The sequence below is a fragment of the Triturus cristatus genome, chromosome 3_2 (genome assembly GCF_964204655.1).
Source record: "Triturus cristatus chromosome 3_2, aTriCri1.1, whole genome shotgun sequence".
Taxonomy (NCBI): domain Eukaryota; kingdom Metazoa; phylum Chordata; class Amphibia; order Caudata; family Salamandridae; genus Triturus; species Triturus cristatus.
The window spans coordinates 616,584,881-616,603,543 of record NC_140584.1 but is presented as its reverse complement, the minus strand read 5'-3'; the positions used below and the strand labels follow the sequence as shown (position 1 = coordinate 616,603,543).

Here is an 18,663-nt window from a genome sequence, read left to right as displayed (position 1 = left end):
TGGTATGCCTTGGGGCCCTCCGGAGGTGGTTAGGGGCCCCAGGCATTTGGCGGCTTAGGCCCCGACTCAAGAGGGCCCCTGTGGATTCGTTATCGGATCCGGAGTAGGACGGTCGTTCTAACTCAACCCACCCCCACCCGATGTTGATTCCGGCCTTGCACCTGGTCGGCATCTACCTCTATCCTCGTCCCCGACGTGGACACGTACCGACAGCGTTTCCGACACTTTAAGGACTTTTGTCTCTGTGTTCATCCCTGGTGTTTTTGTGCCAGGATGTGGTAAAGGGGACTGAGAGGGGCAGTGAACCCTTTAACTGACCAGTTTGAAAACCCCGTGGACTTGTAGATGGACCTGGATGAGGCCAGCGGTTTGGACCCATCCCCTGACACTGGCTTTGTTGCTACCTCTACCATGGCTACGGAGGAGGGGGCTTCCTACGCAGTGGTGGTGAGAAGGGCAGCTGAGGTCCTCGGATTTGAGCTCCCTTCAGTGGCAGTCAAGACTAACCTCCTGACAGAGGGGATTCAGCCTGCGTCTTCTGCCTCCAAATCTCTTTTGCCCTTTAATGAAGCCCTCACTGATCTGGACAAAATCATACCTCTACCCCCCCCCCCCCCCCCTCTCCAGGCAACCCATTATTTCTTACACCTGAGAGCTTGGTTTTCGAAGCCTTATCTTCCAAAGGCACATTCCCTTCTGCACCCCCAATAGGGAATCCAAGAAGCTGGACCATCTTGGAAGAGGATGTTTTTTTTCCTCCAGCTTGGCTTTGCGGTCGGTGAATACCACTTGCTTCTTGGGCTGATGCTCCTATACCATCTGAGGTACGGTTGTGCAGGTGCTGCCTCAGTGCCCGGAGGAGGCCTCGTCCATTCTCTCCCAGGTAGTTGCGGACGGGAGAGAGACAGCGAAATTCACAATTTCTTGTAGACTGCACATCTACTCAATGGGCAGAATGGTTGCCTAGTCGGTAGTGTTACGGCACTACACCTGATTTAGAACTTCTGTCTTTTCAGGGGATGTCCAATCTACCCTGATGGACGTGCCCTTTCATGGCACTTGCCTTTCTTGTGTCAAGGCCGACTCTATGCTTGAGTGCCTCAAGGACACTCTAGCTACGGCTACAGAAGGGGCGCCCAGCCATGTCCTGCCCAGCCCGGCCACCAAGTCATGCAAGATGTCCAGCTTTTCCGTGGATGTGTGACCCAGCTTCCTCGTGGGTCAGGCAGCCAACCGGCAGGCCAGTCCACCTTTTCCCTCCCCTGCTACTGCCTCCAAACCTTTCTAGTCTGACATTTCAGGGCCATCATCGGCCAGTTGAAGGAAGGATTCGCCATCACCTCCTACTCTGGCAGTCCATGTCGTACAGATGGGTTCTGCAGATAGTCCGAAGGGGCTACTCCCTCTCCTTCGTGACTAACCCTCCCTCCATGCCACCCTCCTACACCAGTTTGTTGGAGGATCATTTTGCACTTCTCCGCAGCTCTCTTGGGCGCCTTAGAGAGGGTCCCTGTTCCAGAAGTAGGACGTGGTTGTTATACGCACCCCTTTCTGGTACCCAAAAAGGACAAAGACCTGTGTTCTATCCTGGACCTCCGGACCCTCAACTTCTTTCGGAAGTAGTTCAAAATGCTCACTTTGGCCCAGGTCTTTTCTGCCCTCGACCCAGTAGATTGTATGGTAGTGTTGGACTTTGAGGAAGCTTACTTCCATATCCCTGTCCTGCCTGCCCACATACGTTATTTAAGGATCATGGTGGGCCACACGCATTTTCAGTTCCTCCATTGGTCTTGGCAGTGTCCCTCAGGTGTTAACAAAAGTGATGGCAATAGTTGCAGCTCATATCTACACAAAAAGGTATTTGGGAGTGTCCCCGTACCAGAAGGGTTTGAGAGGTTGTTCAATTGGAGTACTTCCTCCCTCTGTAGAATTACAATCACAAAAAATACCCCGTTGGACCAACTCGTGGTCAGTGGTGTTTGTTAACTAACTACACATGAGAAACCAGGAAAAAAAGGGGGGAGGAGGGGAGGTAGAGTAAGGCGGGCCTCTCTAGTAAAAGGTTGCACCTAACTCGACCCTGAATGTGGGGAAGAAAAACTTTGTTTAATTACCTTCGCACACCCTAGTGGTGTCATGCTTCATCATCAGGTCACCGCGACTCCTAAAAGTCGGTGTGGGCTCAACCACAGTGTTGGGAGCTATTTAGGCAGACCCCTGGTGTCCCTTTATTTTTGGGTCTGTCTGGGTTATTAAAAATTCTTTAAAAACGGGTCCGTAGGAGTATTATGGTCCTAAGACCCTGGTGCCAACATTTTTCAGTCCTCTGTGGCCGTGTATGTCCTGGACTTTAAAGGTAGGGCAGTACGGCTAAGGACCATCTCTTGATGGGTTGTCCTCTGCATTAAATTGCGCTATGCATTTGCAAAGAAGGAATCTCCTGTGGGGTTACATGCTCACTCTACTAGAGCAACAGCGGCAACCACTTCTTTAGCACGTAGAGTCCCAGTTTTGGATGTGTGTCAGGCAGCAACATGGCCATCTCTGCGCACGTTTACCAGACATTACTGGCTGGACAGCTAAGTTTGGAGGGATGGGTACTTTGCCCGTTTGGTCCTTCAGGCCTTCCTTGTGTGATCTTGGTTCGCAGATCCTCTGGGGTTGCTATTTCTGGGGTATGTATTCAAAAGTTAAGGAATCTACAACTAGAAGTCTCTATCAGATGAATACGTTACTTACCTTCAGTAGCGATATATCTGGTAGAGACTTATTCTAGTTGTAGATTCCTTACCGCCCCACCCATCCTCCCCACTCTGGTTTCTTGGGATAGGGACTCCCCTAAAGAGCCCTAGTTTTGACGCACCAGTGGTCCGTCTCTTTCTTGGCTCTGCGCTTCTGCTGTGGAAAGTCATGTTAAGAACTGATGCCGGAACACCCGGCGATATAGGTCCCGCAATGTCCATTCCGCTGCGCACGCCGACGCGCAGTGGTACTGCTAATAAACTCTACTGATCCAGAGTGATGCCTGGGGGAAATTCAGAAGGATACATCGTTACCGAAGGTAACTAAGTTATTTGACAGTTCTAGTGGGTGAGAGAATGAGAATATAATTTGTGCTGTAAGAGTATATAGGTGGTTTAGGGAGTTTTGGTAAGAAACCATTTTTTAAAAAGTAGATGGAATATTAGTATAAGGAAATGGGATTGATTAAAGGCTAGGTTGATATACCCTAAGGTAGTTATTTTGAACTTGAGGTGTTAAGATTTAAGACTGCTACTGTTCAATAGTAAGATTGTGGGGTTGAGCATCTTGGATCATGCCATTGTCCACAATTCATACTTTGAGAATCTGCATACCTTCTCTCTGAAGTTTGTTCTGTTTGTGTTATACTATTTGCTCCTCAAGTAAATAACACAATGTATATAATATGTAGAAGCATTCCTGTAAAAATGAATTTGTTAATTGGTCTTTCTGGCTTTCTCTTTAAGGTACGCCTGTATGAGTGGACAGCTGAGAAGGAGCTCCGAACGGAGTGCAATCATTACAATAACATTATGGCGCTCTACTTAAAAACAAAGGGTGACTTCATCCTGGTGGGGGATCTGATGCGCTCTGTGCTCCTCCTTGCCTACAAACCCATGGAGGGCAACTTTGAGGAGGTGAGAGCAGTTTCCTCATAGGAGGGGTATATAGTCCCAATGCAGGAGGTGCTTCTGGGCAAGACTGAGGACCATCAGTAGAACAGTCTGTAGGTTCTCGTACTGAAACAAAATATGATGCTGTAGGTCTGTATTGGGGCGTAGCAGTAAAGGTGAGTTGGTGTCCATGTACTGTAAAAGTGAAGGGTGCTTAGAGCCAGGATAGAAGTGCACTAGCAGAGGTGTGTGTGTGTGTGTAATGGTTTTACATTTTTTTCTGCAGGCCAGAGTTAACGTAAATTGGCATAGATTTGTGTGGTTGCCAGTACTGTGCCTGCAGTGGAAAAGTGTGGAAAAGTGTGGGAGAGTTGAGGCATATTAGGAAAATTCTGTGTAGTCTGCCAATAATGGAATATCACTTTGATTCTTCATAGGAGGATTAAGGAGCATTGGTTGTTTGTACGTTATAGTGATGAAATAGGTCAGAATGAATATTCTTCTTTGTTGTGTGTAATGAGTAGTGTATCGTTGGCTCTACTAGGGAAATATATGTTCAAGATAATGGCTATCAACATAGAGAAGGGCTGAGTAAAACATTCACATTCTTTTTGTAGCCTCTCTGTATTTCTGTAACTTAAAAAGTAGATCAATGACATCAGAGGGTATAGTAACTTCTGCATTCTTCCACCTTATTGAGGCGGTGACCGCCGTCAACAGTGTATACATTGTAGACTAGGAAAGCTTAGGCAGCTGCTGTCAGCTGTGCCGTCTATGATGGCTTTTTGCTTGTTGAGAACATTCCTGCTTTAGTTTTAGAGGACTTGGGTTGTAGGTGTGACTAGATATCAGAAGCGCTATTTTCATGCATGTGTTTATTTTGCGTGTTCTCCCTACTTTAGCACCTTTTCAGAAGGCTTTTTCGGATGCTTGGTGGAAGTCGCTGCAGACGGTTTAGTAGTGAAATCCAGCTGGGTATCCATGCTTCCTGATTTTTGTGTTGCCCTCGCGGAAGTGCTGTGGGGGCCCTTTTCACGGAATCTTGTACTGACGACAGGACATCCTCTTTAGAAGGGTTATTCTGTTCTTTTCCAGCTAGTAAAGAGCAAATTTCTTCCTGTCTTTGAAGGGAAGGTTTATTGTGATTTTATGTTTGGAATGCAGGTAATAAGTGCACGTCAGGAGGATCAAGTTTATAGATCTTCCTTTGTCCGGGTGTGCGGCCATCAGTTCTTTGGGTTCTAGGGGGGAGTAGGAAAGCTCAGCACCTCCACCTCATCGGCTCAAGTTTGAGTTGTTTAAAATTAGGTTAATGTGCTACACAACAACTGTTCTAGAGGCCTATGGCTATTTTAACACTGTTTACTGATATTTAGAGGTAGCAGGCGTTGCCAGCCAGACATCAGGGAATGATTCAAGCATGTGACTATATGAATGATTCCGGTGGTGGAGAACTAGAGTTAAAGGTAAGTTGCACATTTCTTTCTGATACAGCGCTGCTCACCAGAGATTCTAGTGGTGTATTCTTTGTTCTGCAGGCTTGGTCCTAATACTTTGTCTTATGCTTCTTCGGACATGACATTGAAGCAGGTCAAAGCCATAGAAAAAATATTTTTTCTCCAGGCAGTTTGACATTTCTTTTCTTGAATTAATCTGTTTTCGCTCAATACTGGCATAAATTCTGGGAGATGGTGTGAGGGAAATCTGCCTACTCTTCAGGAGGATTTACTTGCTTCTTTCGTTATCAGGTCAGGATGCAAGTAATCAGTTCTTCAAGCTTGGCCTGTGCCTCGGCAACTGGCATTATTTATTGGCATGCCTGGATGTACTCGACTAGATTTCCAGGAGACATCTAATCCACTCTAATGGGCATCCTTTTATTATTGAAAGTTCTGGTAGACAAGACTAACTGGGCTCTAAAAAGGTTTAGAAAGAGTTGAGGAATAGACAGGGTCCCGGCACCAGAAGTCCTTCATGGTTGTTATTCCCTCTATTTCCTGGTGCCCAAAAAGGATGGGAACCTCTGTCTCTTATTAGACCTTCACCTTTTTAATGCCTTCCTGCGCAAAGACATGTTCAATATGCGCACTCTGGTCCAGGACTTGTCTGCCCTAGACTCTCGATACTGGATGGTAGCATTGGACCTGCAGGATGCTTCTCTCCTTATCCCGTCCTGCGGTTCACGGTAGGCCACAAGCATTTTCAGGTAGCTGTGCTTACCCCAGTATTGGAACTTTCATAGATTCTCATGCTTTGTATCATTCCCCGTCGTCGGAATGGGAGCCTCGGTAACAAATATATATATATATATATATATATACATATGTATAACCATAGAAACAAAAGAGAAAAATAGGCCTAGGCCTCATCTCATTTTGTAGTATATCACCCTCTTTGTGTAAAAGAGCCCAAACTTTTGCCAGGACCAATCAGCACAGCCTCACCCACTGGAACCTTCCTGAGAGAGCTCAGAGCCTCAGATTTTTCTACCGCACGTTGTGCTAGGGAGTCTCCACTGAGCTCTGCTCAGTTTATCAGAATTTTACTATTGGTATCTTTATTGCCATCTTTTGTGACAGAATGTCAGAAAAGGAGAAGAAAGCTTTATTCAGATCTTGTGCTTCTTGTGGGAAGAAGAGACTGTTTGTGGAAGATAAGCATGAAAACTGCATATACTGCCTGTACCCGGAACACAAGGCCACAGATTGTAAAATTTGTCGGACCTTCTCTACCAAGACCTTGAGAGACAGAGAGGGTCGCTTGCTGACGTGGCTGCAGAAGCTAAAGACCAGGACGGAGGTCCTCTCTTCGGATGAGGAGGAATCTATCTCTGGTACCTCCTCCAGGAGATCTAAGAAGAGAGGTAGGTCATCTCCCTCCACCTCTGTGGAACCCCCTCTCAAAGCCCCTCACGGGATCTCTGACAGGTCTGAGGAGGCTGGTCCCATGAAATCTCCTCACGGCAGTGTAAAGGAGAGGCAGGGACGGGCTGCTGGTGTGGACGTAGCCCTTAAGGACAAGAAGGAGGTTGCAACATCTTCCCCTCCGTCCCAGAAGGAGAAATCTGTGAAAAAACATGCTGCAGAAACTCCTCAGTCAATTCCAGTGAAGAAACCGCGTCCGTCGACGCAGGCTAAAGCAGGTACGTCGACGACGATCTCCATAGTTAAGACTGTTTCCATGGGGTCGTCGACGAGACCGTCGACGATATCTACTTCGTCTACAACGGCTACTTTCTCGTCTTCGACGGCGGTGTCGACGACGAAGACCACGTCGACGATGACGACGACGAGTTCGTCGATGTTGCTGACGACGAGTTCGTCGACGAGACCGTCGACGGGTGCTCCGCCGACGATGAAACATGCTCCGTCGACGAAGAAGAAAGCTCCGTCGACGACTATTTCGGAACTGTCGACGGCCTCATCGTCGACGACGATTCTAGCCCCGTCGACGATAGTTACCCTTCAGTCGACGATGTCGTCGTCGAGTTCGTCGACGCTGGGAATCCCTTTGCCATCGACTCCGTCGACGGGACCGTCGACGACGAAAAATTCAGGATTTGCCATCCAAAGATTAAAGATTGCGCCGTACATGACTTCTCCTAGGCGGGGTCACGCCTTTGCCACCATCCATGCTTCTAGAGGACTCGGAGGAGGATGAAGAGGATGGGCAGTATGGGGACGCATACAGCCCTTCAGACCTGAATGTGAAACAGCAGGACACAGATACTGAGGAGTTTTATGGTCCAGAGGTGCAGGAGGGGCGGCAAAGCTTGACACAGGAAGTACACCCCCGCTCTCTGAGGCAGGATATGATTGCCTTGCCAGTGGCTTTAGTGACGGATTTGCAACTGATGCTGCAAGACTATAAATCTCGTTTTCCGACATTACCGGATCGCACTCCGGTGCGTCCTTCTACGTCTGTAGTGCCACGTGACATGGCAATGGACTTGCCACCTCTGCCAAGGGACATACCTCGTACCACTTCACCGGTGGTACCCTTAGTGGTTCCCCAACCTTCAGGTACGGAACCTGCCGATCGAGACACACAAGATTTGGATACGGACGAGGACGACGAGGGACAGGTGATCCCTCTTAATGATCCAGGGGATCCTGATGGGGACCCTGATGATACGCAGGATCCGGATGCTGTGGGCCGAGAGACAAATATATCGCCTCCAGCAGACATTGGTGGTTTCCATAATTTGATGGAACGGGCATCCAAGAGGTTTGGTCTGCCCCTTACAGTGGAGCAGTCCGACTGCTTCCTATATGACTTTAAAGCTCAGTATAAGAAGTCGGTCAGATCAATTCCCATCATAGAACATGTCTGGGATAAGGGAATTAAGACGATGCAGAATCCGGCGACGGTCATTCCGGTTCTTCCCCGGCTGGAGAAGAAATACAAGGCCCCTGAGGGCAGTCCTTCGTGTCTTCTAGGACAACCTAAGCCGGATTCCGTTATTTCACAAGCCGCACAAAGCAAGTCAAAAAATCCGTCCACTCCGTTAACCACGCCTCCAGATAAAGAAGGCAGGAGGCTGGACAATGTGGGTAAAAGATTCTCCACCATGGCCAGCTTGTTGGTGCGTGCAGCTAATTCTCTGGCTATTCTGGGCAGGTACGACCGCCAGATGTGGTGTGATATGGAGCCGTTCATGGACCAGCTACCAGACTCGAGTCAAGAGGAAGCCAGGCAGGTTCTGATGGAAGGAGAAAGATGCTCTTCGGAAGTCATTGACTGTGCGATGGACATAGCTTCTACTGCTTTCAGGGCTTTGGCAGGGTCAGCGGTCTTGCGCCGTCAAGGCTGGTTGAAGGCGACCTGGTTTCGCCAGGAGGTCCAGAATAAGATCTTGGACCTTCCCTTTGACGGGGAGATGCTTTTTGGTAAGCATGTGGATGACGCCCTCCAAAGCATAAAAAAGGACACAGACACAGCTAAGTCCTTGGGATCTTTGAACTATCGCAAAGTGCCATTCAGAGGGGCACGTGGTCGAGGGTTTTCTAATTACAGAGGAAACCAAAGTCAATATTCCACACAATCAGGACAGTCCTATAAAGGTCAATACTCCAGCCAGCGCCAAGGACAGTCGGCGTCTTTCTCTCGACAGTCCCAGAGAGGACGTCAGAATCGTCAGGGACGAGACAACGCCAAGAAGCAATAGCGGCCTCCTGGCTCTGGCTACTGTTCCTCCTCTGCCACAAACACCGGGGGCAGGATATCTTTTTATCTGGACAGCTGGGTGCGTTTAACATCAGACCGGTGGGTCTTGAATATCGTTTAGAGTGGCCATACGTTGGAGTTCCAAGATCTTCCTCCAACAAGAGCTCCGGACGCCCGTGCATCGAAACATCTCCGACTATTACATCTCGAAGCCCACCAACTTTTCATCAAGGGGGCGATAGAGCCCGTGCCGCTTTCACAAAGGGGCAAGGGGTTTTATTCCAGGTTCTTCCTGGTTCGGAAGACGGAGGATACATGGCGTCCTATACTAGACCTCAGGGAGCTCAACACCTATCTCATCAAACTCTCTTTCAGGATGGTCACTCTCCAGGATATTCTACGACTACTCAATCCGGGAGATTTTTTGGCGTCCCTGGATTTAGAGGATGCATACTTTCATGTTCCGATCCACCCAGCTCACAGGCAATATCTACGCTTCACAGTAGGCAAGAGCCATTTCCAGTTCAAGGTGCTCCCGTTTGGCCTTCGGTCGGCACCCCGAATTTTCACGAAGATGCTGGCACCAGTCGCTGCTTTTCTAAGGAAGCAGTCCTTGGAAGTGTTCCCGTACTTGGACGACTGGCTCGTCAAGGCTCCATCGTTCAGGGCAACGTCTCAGGCTGTGTCAACTTGCATACGATTGTTCGCCCATTTGGGTCTTCAGCTCAATATGTCCAAGTCGGTGCTGATACCCTCCAGGTCACAGAAGTTCCTTGGGGCTATTCTGGACACGAAACGATGCACGGCTCGTCCGTCGGAGGAGCGTCAGGGCAAACTGACCACTTCCGCTCGTCAAATGCTGCACAAGAGACATGTATCGGTTCGACAGTACAAGTCCTTGCTCGGCTCAATCTCATCCTGCATACCTTTGGTACTGCATTGCAGGCTTCATATGCGTCCTCTACAGGAGGAGTTGGACAAACAATGGCGCCAGGCAGAAGGCTCGTTCAACGACAGGGTGTGGATAACGCCTGCCATGCGAAAAGCCTGCGAATGGTGGCTGGTGAAGGAGAACATCGCAGGAGGATTAACGTTCCGGATCCCTCCTTCTCCTATGGTGGTGACCACAGATGCTTCCCTAGAAGGATGGGGAGCTGTCCTCCAGGAGCTTCAGGTCAGCGGTCACTGGAGTCCAGCAGACAGACTACGCCACATCAATCTTTTGGAGCTGAGGGCCATTCACTTAGCCTTGCTGGCGTTCCTTCCCAGACTTCAGAATCGTGCTGTGCTGGTCCGGACAGACAACACGACGGCCATGCACTATATCAACAAGCAAGGGGAAACAAGGTCGCGGACTCTGTCCAAAGAAGCTCAGATGATCTGGGATTTTGCGATCTCTCACAAGATCACTCTGCAAGCCGAGCACCTAGCAGGGTGTCTCAACATCACAGCGGATGCCCTAAGTCGACAGACGGAAGTGACACACGAGTGGGAGTTTGATCAGGCCTGGAGGCAGTGTTCAAGAGATGGGGTACTCCGACCATAGACCTCTTTGCGTCCCCGGAGAACGCCAAGTGCCGGTTTTACGCAAGCAAGGTTCCCCAGCAAGGGTCTCTGGGGAATGCCCTTTCGATTGCTTGGTTCGGCGCATTTTGCTACGCCTTTCCTCCAATTCCTCGAGTTCTCAGGAAAGTCAGGGCGGAACCATGCAAGATGATTCTCATTGCTCCAGCATGGGCGCGACAGTTCTGGTACACGGAACTCCTGCTTCTCTCCCAGGATCGCCCAATTCGCTTGCCACTGATTCCATCTCTGTTGTCGCGAGATCAGGGGCAGGTGCTCCATCCGGATCCGAAGTCACTTCACTTGACAGCGTGGCTCCTGAACACAGAGAATTCCGCCATCTGAATCTCTCCAAGGAGTGCAGGGATGTTTTATCTCAGGCGCGGGCACCAAGCACTAATAAGACTTAGAGGGCAAAATGGAAGAGATTTTGTCTGTGGTGCCAGAGGAATAAACTCCATCCTTACAAATCCCGGCCACATCAGGTTTTGCCTTACATCCTGTCTCTGGCTAAATCAGGTCTGGCGCACTCTTCGGTCAAGGTACATCTGGCTGCCATATCCCGCTCTCGAAGGAAGACATCGGGGCCATCTCTATGGTCCGCAAGGATTGTTAAGCAGTTCCTTAAGGGGTTATTTCGGATGTTTCCTCCGGTCCGACCACCCCCTCCTATCTGGCAGCTTAACCTAGTACTGGCTCAACTGATGAAAGCGCCCTTTGAGCCTATTCACAAGGCGGACTTGAAGTTCCTATCGTGGAAACTAGCCCTTCTCTTGGCATTAACTTCGGCTAGGAGGGTTAGTGAACTCCAGGCTCTCTATAGTGGAGCCTTTTCTGCAGTTCAAGAGGGATGTGATGATTTTAAGAACCAACCCAAAATTCATCCCGAAGGTGCCTTCGGAGTTTCATTTGAATGAACCCTTAATTTTGAACTCCTTTTTTCCGCGTCCTTCCACCCAAGCGGAACTAACATTGCATTCTTTGGATGTCCAAAGATGTCTGAAATTCTATCTCGAGCGCACAGGCTCTTTCAGAAAGTCTACTCAGATATTTATTGCCTACAGTGCACCACGGAAGGGGTTGCAGCTCGCCAAGAGTGGCATTTCCCGCTGGATCTCCAGTGCAATTCAATACTGTCATCAGGCTGCGGGCAAACCTTTGGATAAAAGGGCCCGGGCTCATTCTACGAGAGCGATGGCGTCTTCAGTGGCTCTCTTTGCTGGAGTGGCGATCAAGGACATTTGCAGGGCAGCAACGTGGAGCAGTGTACACACCTTCACGAAGCACTACTGCCTGGAATCGGTGGGACGAGCTGACGCTGCTGTTGGTCAAGCAGTCCTCCGGAATCTTTTTCAATGAGAGGTGAGCTTTCCCTACAATCCCTCCATCCTGGTAAGCACATTTGGTTTCAATAATGGTTGTTTTATCATGTACACTGAGATGATTTTGTAAAGCCATGTGTTTTCCGAAATGTGCTTGTCGTGATTTACTGCTTGCTATTCTGATACAAAGCATGAGAATCTATGAAAGTTCCAATACTGGGGTAAGAAAACAAGTTACTTACCTGTAACTTTGGTTCCCCAGTATTGGTAACTTTCATAGATTCTCATGCGCCCACCCACCTCCCCTGGGAAAGCTCTGCCGGTTTACTGAGGTAGTGGCTGTTGGCACATGGCTACGAAAATCTGAGGCTCTGAGCTCTCTCAGGAAGGTTCCAGAGGGTGAGGCTGTGCTGATTGGTCCTGGCAAAAGTTTGGGCTCTTTTACACAAAGAGGGTGATATACTACAAAATGAGATGAGGCCTAGGCCTATTTTTCTCTTTTGTTTCTATGGTTATACATATGTATATATATATATATATTTTTGTTACCGAGGCTCCCATTCCGACAGGTAAGTAACTTGTTTTCTCCCTTTCGGTCTTGCCAGCGCCCTTTGGGTGCTCATGAAAGTGATGGTGTCAGTACCGGGAGCCCCAGTCTTCGCCTACCTTGACAACTGGTTGATAAAGGCGAGCTTTCCACAGGCAGTCGTCCTCCACCTCTAGACTACTGCTAACCTCTTATCGTTGGACTTTGCTATCAGTTATCACACCTGGCTCTTTTGCCGAGTCTCTCGTTATCTAAGCCATTATGGACATGATGCAGTTCACGCATTTCCGCCAAAAAAGACGGTCCAGGACATAGGGTATGATCCTGATGTTTAAACCTCTGTCCTGGATCTCAGTGAGGGCAACTCTGAGGCTATTTGGGCTGATGACTTTATGCATCCTGCTGGTGAAACATGCCAGATGGCGTCTGTGGGCTCAGCAGTGGGAGTCCCAGAAGGCACAGCACCAGGGGATCTCTCCAATAAAGTCGAAATTTCAGAAGAGAATTTAAAAGATCTGCAGTGGGGTCTCCTGGACCCAGATTGGGTCAAGAGCAGACCCCTTTCCCTACCCTGGTCGGAGCTGACAGTGGTGACCAACGCTTTGCTCCTTAGCTCGGCAGGCCAGGCATATCAGAAGACTTTGGTCTCCGGTAAAGTCTCCCTCGACATCAGTCTGCTGGAACTCAGAACCATCCGATTGGTCTTAAAAGCTTTTCTTCCTTCCAACAGGGGGTTGCTGATAGAGGTACTCACAGACAACAACACCGACATGTGGTACTGCAACAAGTAGGGCGTGGAATAGTCGTGGACCCTGCGCAGGAGACACTGCACCACTGGGCATGACTGCAACGCCAGGAGGTCTTCCTGGTGGTTTGGCACCTGGCTAGATCTCTTAACATCTGGACAGACGAACTGTGCCATAGACTCCTTGCGTATCACTAATGGCAGCTGCAAGAGGAGGTGGTGCAAGGACTCTTATGCAAATGGGAGAGAACCTACTTTTGTTTTGTTTTTTGCCACTGCCAAGAGTGCGCAATATCAGCGTTTTACCATGTTGGAGTTTCTTGCTTAGAGATGCTTTTTTGCATTGAGTGGAACTCTGTACTCCTGTATGCTTTTCCGCAAATACCTTTGCTGTCTTTAATTCTGAAGATCAGGACCGCCTGTGCCCAAGTCATCCTAGTGACCCCGGATTGGGCACAGAGTGTGGTATCCAGAATGTTTGTGCATGAGCATCTGTTCTCCGATCAGGCTGCCCCTTTGGAGGATCTCCTGTCGAAGCAGCAGGACAGGGTCCTACATCCAAGCAATCTCCACCTAAATGCTAGTAAATTGAGCAGCAGCAGTTGAGTGCGTTTGATCTTCCTCCTGAAATTGTCACCTTGGCAGCCAGTAGTCCCTCTCCAAATCAGTGTATGGCTGCCATTGGGACAAGTTTTTGGCTTGATGTGCTACCAAGGAGATTGTTCAACTTCATGCTAATGTGTCAGAAGTGTTGTTAATTTTATCCCTAGCCCATCGAGGATGTGCAATGCACACTGTTAAACTCTATTGGTCAGCTCTTTTGACCTCTTTGAGATTGCCGGACCAGCCCTCTTGAAGTCACCTATAGTGATGAATTTTGTTAAGGGTTTACAGTATATATTTCCACCTTCTCAGTTTATTATGCCCCAATTGCAATAGATCTTGGTTCTTACATTCCTCCTATGTACTCCCTTTGAATCTCTCCACAGCTGTCCTCTTTGGCTGCTCTGCCTCAAAACATCATTTTTCATAGCTATAACACCACGTTCTATTTAGATAAACTGGTTCTACGGACACCTTCCTTATTTCCAGAGGTAGTGACTCCATTTCATGTCAGGCAATATATCACCCTTCTGGCATTATTTGCTCCACCTCAGCCTTCTAAGGAGCAGGAGAGACTCCACCAATTAGACTAGGAAAGCACCCTTCATTTATAAGTAGATCGCACCAGAGAAGAACTAGTGGATGATTGTTAGACCTGTCAGCCCTTTGGGTGGTCCCTCCTCATCATTATTTATTTTGTCCCACTTTTGCCTCAAACCCTGTTATAATTTTTCCTTTTTGGGAACCACCAGACTTTTTAGTGTTGATGCAGGGTCAGGGAGCCATTTTCCCTACCCCTGGAACTTCTGTCTGAGGGCCTGAGACACAAAATGGTGGCCACCCATTGTCACCTGTGACATCATCAGAACCCACTGGAGATTTCTGGAACCTTCTGCAACATTCTACAACCTTGTGACAGAGGGAGAGGCAGTTTAGAATGTTGGGAGGCCATCACAGAGTGGCAGTTGGCATCTGACTAGAGAGGAGAGAGGACCAGTTCAGAAGGAGGTCGGAGTAAGGCAGCAGGGGTGGAAACCAGTGCTTGGAGTGGGGTCCAGAAACCCACCCTTGATGCTAGTCCCTACTGACCAAGCCCAGCCTAGAGCCCTGTGTGGGACCAAGACCAGAAAAACCATCTTAAGGACCTAAATATTGTGAAGAGGCCTTAAAGAAGAAGACCAGCAAGCTCCTGACGTGTTTAGCGGTGTCCTCCTGGAGTCCTGACGTCGAGAAGCCTGGAGACCTGAGGCCTGAGGTGGAGAAGCGGCGCTGACAGAAAGCAGACGTCGTACCCGGAGCCGTCAGAGGTCGAGAGAGGGCGCCGACGGAGGTCGTGGAGAGGCACCGGAGGTCGAGGTGAAGCGCGCCGGAGGTCGGGAGTGGAGATCGCACTCCGGAGTCGCCGGAGATCGAGGTGAAGCGTGCCGGAGGTCGGGAGTGGAGATCGCACTCCGGAGACGCCGGAATCTGAGGTGAAGCGCGCCGGAGGTCGGGAGTGGAGGTCGCACTCCGGAGACACCCGGAAGCGGGGAGACCGTGACCCTGCGACGCCGGAAGGCGACATCGAGCCGGAGCAGCCCAGTGACATCGAGCCGAGGCCGCCCAGCGACATCGATCCGGAACAGCCCAGCGACATCGATCCGAAGCCGCCCAGCGACATCGAGCCGGAGCCGCCCAGCGACATCGAGCCGGAGCCGCCTCACGACATCGACACGGCGCCGAGCGGAGCCGATCATCGTGAAAAGGGCAGTAAGTGGTAGAAAGGGCATCTGAGGCCCTGTGGAGCCCTAAAAGACCATTCTAGGGGCTAGAGGGGTGTTAGAACCAGCCTGGGAGTGCCAGGGGTGAACTGAGACTGGTGCAGTGACCTCTGTGAGGGGTTGTGTATTTTGGGAGAGCCAGATCCTTAGGTTACCCTTATTCTACCTCAGTTCAGGCCCAGCCTTGACCAATCTAGGTGGGACACCCCCCATGTCATCCAAATGACCACAAGCTGTACTTGGGCATAGTAAAACCAAACTACCTCAGGAAAGTGATGTGAACTGTAATTGTCATTAATTGTGTTATTTAAGTTATTGGAGGTGCTTTATTTATTGACTGTATTTATTGTCTGACTGTATTTATTCCTGCATTGTATTTATTGTCTGACAGTATTTATTAGCCATTTGTATTTATTGCACCCCTATTTATTCCTTGCTTATTTATGACCTGATCCTATTTATTGAAACCCCACTGTGGTATTATTTATTTGACCTGCCCTTTTAAAGGAGAATCTTATGGTACTGTATTTATTTTATGAACCCTGCAACTAAGAGAAAATAAGATAAAGACAAACTACTTTCTTTCATAATTTTTACGGTGTAGTGTCGTTTTTGGAACGGATGAACGCATGGTTATTGTGAGGGTGTGACGTACGCTTAACACGGTGCCTGTACCCCAACCGCTCGAGCCAAGCTACCGTTGTGCTGGGAACCTGGTGACTGCTAACCCGGTTGCCCGGTTTCCAACAATGATCAACTGTTTATCAGATTCGCTGGAGTTAAGAAAATCAAGGTTGTTCAGAAGAGAACCATCTCTCGCTGGATCATGATCTGCATTAAGGCATGTTAGGCATTGGCCAAAATGCAGCCACCAGAGGCTTATAGGCTCACTCCACCAGAACCAAGACTGCTACCACTGCTTTGGAACATGAGGTGCCTTTTTCCTGGACATGGGCCAGGCACCGACATGGGTATTCCTCCATACGTTCATGAAGCACTGTTGTCTGGACATTCTGGCCTGTCAAGAAAGGCACTTTGCCTCGTTAGTCGTATAGGACTTTTTGAGTTTCAGTTCACACAGCTTCCACTGGGGAAATCCTGCTTTGGCATCTATTCAAAGGAGATACTGTGTTTACATCTATTCAAAAGGTGAGGAATCAGTGGTTAAAGTCTCTATAAGAAAAATAAGGTTCGAGGCATATGAGCTGCAGATTACACACTGTGCATAGATCGCCAACTGGTGTTGGGCCTGGATGTTGCAGTTGTTTTTCTCTTGGAAAGTCTTTGGAAGTCACGAGGTATGTGACTCCTCCATTGGATCGTATTGCGCATGGGCTTCGGCTCCATCCTCGGATTGTTTTTTTCCGCCATCGGGCTCGGATGTGATCTTCGCGCTCCGGTTTCGAACCGTCTCCAGTTCTTCTGATCGGCGCGCAATCCTTCCCCTACCGCGGTATTGTTTCGATCGCGATCTCCACACTCGACGTGACTCTCACCGTTCGATGTCTTCGATTCCGGTCATCGACGAAGACCTTCGGGCCTACCTGAGCTCCGGTCCTGGCTGATGGAAAGGACTCCATTTAAGAAGTGTCCTCGATGTGGGTCAAAGTTTCCCCACACCGATCTCCATGAGGTGTGCAACCTCTGCTTTTCCCCAGAACACGAGGCATGAGACTGTCCGGCTTGCAAGTCCTTCCGGTCGAAAAAGACCATTTGAGACCGAAAGGCGAGGAGGACCATGGCACACGTCGACAGCAATCCCAGATGACCTCTTCGGAGAAGGCGTCGATGTTCCCGAAGACCAGCACACCGAAGAAGGCCTCGTCCGCGCCTCCGAAGCCGACGACTCAGATGTCGAGGACATCACTCCGGCACAGAGGGGCGTGAGCACTAACATCGACCCCCACCCTCAAAGACATCGAAAAAGGCTTCGGTCACGCCTTCGCCCTCAGGCCTAGGCACGACCAAAAACATTACTTCCCATACCTCGCTTTCGGGCCCGGTTAAGAAGCCAGTCAAGCCTTCCGGCGGCTCTGGCTCGTGCCAGCCTGCCGTCGGTGCCGAGAAACACTCCCCCGACATCGAAAAAGAAAATGGCCGCCTCCGCGCTACGCTCCACACCGAAGCACTCGGCACCGATGGCAAGCACTACCTCCTCGGTACCGACACCATCCCCGGAACCGAGCAAAAAATCAAAGGCCCTCAACACCCATACCTCAAAGCCGAAAGTCATCTCGGAACCGAGGAAGCAACCGGACATTCCTAAGCCACACAGTTCAAAACACCGAACCGATGCCGACTCCAAGACTAAAAAAACGTACGGCTCCGCCACCTTCGGCGCCAACGGATCGGCCCCTCACAGACTAACTATTTCGGCCCGATCCACTACAAAAAACACTTGTCAAAGACCCTAAAACTGGACATTTGATGCTCCGCATCAAGAAGAGACCGCTGGACAAGCCTGCCCCAGCTCCACCTCCGAAAAGAAGAGACTTTGGTACCTCTCCTTTGAGACTACCTTCACCACCTCCTCCCTCTCCTCTGCCTCCCCCACTGCATCATTCCCCCAGACCCTCTCCAGATGAGGATGATGACGATGTCTGACGACACAGGGGACGGACTACATGACCAACCCACAGGGGACCCCATTCCTGCAGGCTCCCCAGACCCATGGGACGACTACAACATCCCAGACGTCCCTAACGTCCCACAGGACGACATTTACCCTTCAGGACCATCCCTCCCTACCCCCCGAACCTGAAGACACCATGGGGTTTAACCAACTGCTCCATAGGGCAGCACACTACCACGGAGTTGATCTCCATACAGACCCCGTGGAGGAGGACTTCCTCCTCGATACCTTTGACACTACACACAGTGCCACTTCCATTCTGCCCATGCTTAAAGGAGTTATCAAGCACGCGCCAGAGGTCTTTAGAGACCCCGTCAGGGCCAGGGTCATCAAACCTCGAATAGAGAAGAAGTATAAGGCCGCCCCTACAGACCCCACCTAAATCAGAGGGCCCGCGTCACTAGACTCTTTAGTAGTCTCCACCGCAAGGAAGCCCGCAAACGCCCAGGCATCAGGTGACGCACCACCACCTGATAAGGAGTCCAAACTCCTCGATGCCTCTGGCAAGCGAACTGCATCCCAGGCTGCCAACATATGGCGTATTGCAAACACACAAGCGCTTTTGGCAAGATATGACAGGGCACATTATGATGAACTAGAAGCCATAATGCAACACCTCCTTGACAAATACAAGAATAGAGCCAACCAACTAATCCAGGAGGGTAAAACCATCACCAACACCTCCATTCG

The 18,663-nt window shown here is 49.7% G+C and overlaps 1 protein-coding gene across 1 annotated transcript in view; it reads left to right on the top strand.

The window, feature by feature from the left end:
* The window catches only part of DDB1 (damage specific DNA binding protein 1), a 990,203-nt gene that overhangs the window by 834,557 nt on the left and 136,983 nt on the right, over positions 1 to 18,663 (top strand). The window contains exon 22 of the mRNA XM_085648506.1: positions 3,489 to 3,659. Within this exon, the coding sequence (XP_085504632.1) occupies positions 3,489 to 3,659 (171 nt within the window). The remainder of the gene's footprint in view (positions 1 to 3,488; positions 3,660 to 18,663) is intronic.